Source organism: Impatiens glandulifera, chromosome 2, assembly GCF_907164915.1.
Source record: "Impatiens glandulifera chromosome 2, dImpGla2.1, whole genome shotgun sequence".
Taxonomy (NCBI): Eukaryota; Viridiplantae; Streptophyta; class Magnoliopsida; order Ericales; family Balsaminaceae; genus Impatiens; species Impatiens glandulifera.
Window position 1 is genome coordinate 19,945,589 of NC_061863.1, and position 5,243 is coordinate 19,950,831.

Here is a 5,243-nt window from a genome sequence, read left to right on the forward strand (position 1 = left end):
AAAAATATAACGCTCTCATTCTACATTTTATTCACTTCGATAAAACAACTTATTTTCTCACATGTTTCATCACATATTTTTTCCGAATGGATCTCTCATCTCGTGAATTTACACTTTCACTTTATCAATCAAATGTTTGATTCATATTTTTTTAATAATTAGCATCGTGACTTCACACTTTGGTCAATCAAATATTTGATTCATATTTGTTTAACCACTTTCAAATGATATCGGTCTATTATCCCTCGACAACCACATCTCAATCACACTTGATTAAAGGTTGTACTTGTTTTGTTAGGTTGCAAGTTTGAAACATACAAATAACATTTTTAATTTTATTTTTAACCGTTTTAAGTTTATAGGCGGATCAACACACAATCCGACCAAAGTAACCATTTACTCTCACATAAATATTAAAATTAATCACATCTCTCGACCCGGCAATCCGAACATTTTAAAAATTAAGGATCATTATATATATATATATATATATATAGATTAGTTAGTTAAAAAATTGAACTTTTATTGTTAAAATGTCTCGTGTTCATCAAATTTGGTGTTAAATATTTAATATAAAGTGTTGTTAGTCTAGTTGGTTAAAGGGTGTACATGTTTTGTTAGGTTGCAAGTTTGAAACATACAAATAACATTTTTTTATTTTTAACCGTTTTAAGTTTATGGGCGGGTCAACCCACAATCCAATCCAAGTATCCATTTACTCTCACATAAATATCCAAATTAACCACAGCTCTCGACCCGACAATCCGGACACTTTAAAATTAAGCATCATTATATATATATAATGATTAGTTAGTTAAACATTTGAACTTTTATTGTTAAAATGTGTCGCGTTCATCAAATTTGGTGTTGAATCTTAAATATAAAGTGTTATTAGCCTAGTTGGTTAAATGGTTGTACTTGTTTTGTTAGGTTGCAAGTTCGAAACATACAAATAAAATTTTTAATTTTTTTTAACCGTTTTAAGTTTATGGGCGGGTCAACACACAATCCGACCAAAGTAACCATTTACTCTCACATAAATATTCAAATTAATCACAACTCTCGATCCGGCAATCCGGACACTTTAAAAATTAAGAATCATTATATATATCTAGATTAGTTAGTTAAAAATTTGAACTTTTATTGTTAAAATATTTCGTGTTCATCAAATTTGGTGTTAAATATTTAATATAAAGTGTTGTTAGTCTAGTTGGTTAAAGGGTTGTACTTATTTTGTTAGGTTGCAAGTTTGAAACATACAAATAACATTTTTTATTTTTAACCGTTTTAAGTTTATGGGCGGGTCAACCCACAATCCAATCCAAGTATCTATTTACTCTCACATAAATATCCAAATTAACCACAGCTCTCGACCCGGCAATCCGGACACTTTAAAATTAAGCATCATTATATATATATATATATATATATATATATATATATATATATATATATATAAATTAGTTAGTTAAACATTTGAACTTTTATTATTAAAATGTGTCGCGTTCATCAAATTTGGTGTTGAATCTTAAATATAAAATGTTATTAGCCTAGTTGGTTAAAGGGTTGTACTTGTTTTGTTAGGTTGCAAGTTCGAAACATACAAATAGCTTTTTAAATTTTATGTTTAACCGTTTTAAGTTTATGGGCGGGTCAATCCACAATCTGACATAAATATCCATTTGCTCTCACATAAATATCCAAATTAACCACAGTTCTCGATCCGGGAATCCGAACATTTTAAAAATTAAGTATTATTATATATATATATATATATATATATATATATATATATATATATTAGTTATTATCACTTTTATCTATTTTAAAGTATTTTAAAATTATTTCAATTATTAAAATTTTGTTTACTATTTAAATATTTAAATAAATATATATATATATATATATATAAAAAATATATAAAGTGTATATATATATATTTAATTATGAGTAATTAATTCTTAATATTATAATAACATAATTTTTTTTTCTATTTTGATTACAATTTATTTATCTTATTCTAGATCTAGCTAATTTTTTGGTACTAAGATTTAAACAATATGAAATTCAAAAGATGGTTTACCATAATAAAATATAATGAGATTATCTCTATTTGAGAAATTAAGCATTTTTGGAAGTTTGTTGAATTAAGTTGATTTGGTTATTATTTTCAATGACAATAATTATAAAAATATGTCCTAAAATTAACATTGTAATAAATAGTTAAACATGGATGTGTAAATATAGCATTCCAAATCCAAATTTGACTCTTTACCATTGTTTTCAAGCCGTTGATTTCTAAAACTGAAATAACTAACTTTCAAATCACAAATACATACACATATATATCTGTAAATGTGAAGTTCTTTCCCAGTTTCATTTCCATTATTCCTTCCTCCATAATTCAATACATAGGAGGATAATTGCTCTCTGCCGGGGCACCTTAAAGCTTCAAGCAGAGAGTGCATAATTAGACATAAGAAGAAAGGGATGACCGTATGTATGTTTATGGAGTCACCAAATAAGAGAGAATAAATTAGAATCACCTAATTAATTGAAAGGTCTTAATTAAGAAATAGTGGAGAAATGGGAGATTCCACAGATGGGAACAAAAAATTGGTGGTGGTGGGAGTTTGTTCCCTGTTACTAGTGGCTTTGGTGGTGGCGGTGGTGGTAGGGATGAACCAACCAGATGCGAAGGATTCCACAACTGAAAATCCCCAACAAATCAAAAGCAATGCTAAGGCAGTTCAAGCTATTTGTGAGCCAACTGATTACAAAGAAGCCTGTAAAGAAAGCCTGGCTTCTGCCAACACAACCGACCTGAGACAATTGGTTGGCATAGCTTTCGCAGCCACAAAGAAGAGAATCTTGGAAGCTGCCAGCAACTCAACTCTCCTTAATGAACTCGAAAAGGATCCTAGGACCAAAGATGCTCTAGATTGTTGTCGTAGTTTGGCTGAAACTGCTGCAGATGATCTTGAGAGATCTTTTAATCAAATGGGTAATTAATTTTGTTATTACTAGTTTACTATTAGCTAGCTAGATCTCAATTTCTTTTATGTCTAGGTCAAATGGAGTTAATCCAGGTCGATGGGGTGCTTGAAAATTTGAAAACATGGCTTAGCGCTGCCCTGACTTACCAGGAAACTTGTCTTGACGGTTTTGAGAACACAACAGGGGATGCTGGTGACAAGATGAAACAGTATTTAAAACTTGGCATGCAACTAACAAATAATGGTCTTGCCATGATATCTCAGATCTCTCAAGCACTGTCCTCCATTGATCTAGATGCGCTCACAGGCCATCGTCGACTTCTTTCTGGCAGTAAGGGGAATCAATTCGGATACCCATCTTGGATTAAGCCAGCTGCAAAAAGATTTCTCAGAGAAAAAGGAAGACCAATCAAGATTAATCTTGTTGTTGCCAAGGATGGGAGTGGGAGTTATTCTAATATTACAAAAGCCTTGAGTACTATTCCGAGAAATAGTGATAAAACATTTGTGTTGTATATTAAGGAAGGAGTGTACGAGGAGCAAGTACAGGTCGATAGGAATTTAACCCATTTGATGATGATTGGAGATGGTCCCAACAAGACGAGGATAACTGGTAGCTTGAATTTCATTGATGGTGTCTCAACTTTCCACACAGCAACTGTTGGTACAAATAAATCTTTAACTAACTAACTAACTAACTAACTAACTAACTAACCAAATAATGAAAATTCAGATGTGATTAATTGGAATTGTATTGCAGCTATACTTGGGGACAATTTCATTGCTTCCGGCATGGGATTCGAGAACTCTGCCGGGGCAGAGAAACATCAGGCGGTGGCTCTCAGAGTTGGGTCCGACTTATCTATATTCTATAACTGTCACATGGATGGTTACCAAGACACACTTTACACACACACTTATCGTCAGTTCTATAGGAATTGTTTGATCTCAGGAACAATTGACTTCATCTTCGGTGATAGTGCTGTCGTTTTCCAAAACTGTACAATGGTTGTCCGTAAGCCAATGGATAACCAAGCAAATATCGTAACAGCTCAAGGCCGGAAAATTGATCGTCAACCAACAGGCATCGTTATGCAAAATTGTTCAGTTGTGGCTGACCCAGCTTATTACCCAGTTCGTAAAACTCTCAAGTCTTATCTTGCTAGGCCTTGGAAAGAATTTTCTAGGACCATTATTATGGAGTCATTTATTGATGACTTAATCACACCAGAAGGATTCATGCCATGGAATGCTACATTTGCATTGGATACTTGCTTCTATTCTGAGTACAATAATTATGGACCTGGATCATCCAAGGCTAATCGCACCCAATGGTTAGGGATCAAGAATATTAATCGAACCGAGGTCAAACAGTTTACTGCAAATAGATTCTTGGGTGGTGACTTATGGGTGCGACCTAGACGTATTCCACTACATCCTGGCTCAACCAAAACTAACTATGTGCCTTATGATTCATGGTTTACACGTGCTTCACCTAAAATAAATGAAACTGATTCCAATAACTCAACTAGTAGTAGTGCCCCATCACCAAGTCCAAGTTCAAAGAAAATCAAGTCACTAATTCCAAGTATCAGCCTCACTAGTCCTACCACAACACCCAGTCCTAAGAATAGCAAGGGAAAAAGTCCATCTCCTAGCCCTATTAAAAACATAATTTCAAGCCTAAGTCCTAGTCCCGGTCCAAACAGTAAAAACTCAAATCCTAGTGCGAGCCCGAGCAAAAGTGAAAGCCAAGGTTCAAGCCCTAGTCCTAGTCCGACCTCGAGCAATAAGAAAAATGAAAGCCATGTTACAAGCCCAAGTCCTAGCCCTAGCCCGAGCCCGAGCAATAAAAAAAGTGAAAACCATGGTCCTAGTTCAAGCTCGAGTCCAAGCCCGAGCCCGACCTCTAATAAAGGCAAAAACCAAACTTCAAGCCCAAGTCCTAGCCCGAATAATAAAAAACAAAGCTCAAGCCCAAGTCCTAGCCCGAACACAAATCATAGCAATAACAAAAGTCCAAGCCCTAGTCCAAATTAGTAAAAAAAAACAAAGGTCGAGCGTGAGCTCGACTACCTAGCTAAAGCCTAAAGCATTGTGAACCACTCTTATTTTTTATATTTATAATAGAAAAAACTTGTAATTTCTTCAGTTTCTTAGAATACAAAGTGTTCTATCATTTGTCAAACTAGCATTTTTATTCATATTTTGTACTCAAAATGAAATATTCTTTAATCTTCATCATCA

At 33.5% G+C, this 5,243-nt stretch overlaps 1 protein-coding gene across 1 annotated transcript; it reads left to right on the forward strand.

Annotated features, from left to right (window-relative positions):
* The first annotated feature begins 2,586 nt into the window (after positions 1-2,586).
* On the forward strand, positions 2,587-5,036 carry LOC124924469 (probable pectinesterase/pectinesterase inhibitor 58). Its single transcript, XM_047464503.1, has 3 exons — positions 2,587-3,004; positions 3,070-3,660; positions 3,757-5,036. Exons 1-3 carry the CDS (start codon positions 2,587-2,589, stop codon positions 5,034-5,036), a joined length of 2,289 nt encoding a protein of 762 aa, XP_047320459.1.
* The last annotated feature ends 207 nt before the right edge of the window (positions 5,037-5,243 follow it).

Bases quoted from the DNA above. Each gene is read 5' to 3' on its own strand.
- LOC124924469 (XM_047464503.1), top strand. From the start codon at position 2,587: ATGGGAGATTCCACAGATGGGAACAAAAAATTGGTGGTGGTGGGAGTT. The intron at 3,005-3,069 runs GTAATTAATTTT...TTTTATGTCTAG, and splicing joins GAGATCTTTTAATCAAATGG to GTCAAATGGAGTTAATCCAG. The intron at 3,661-3,756 runs GTACAAATAAAT...ATTGTATTGCAG, and splicing joins TTTCCACACAGCAACTGTTG to CTATACTTGGGGACAATTTC.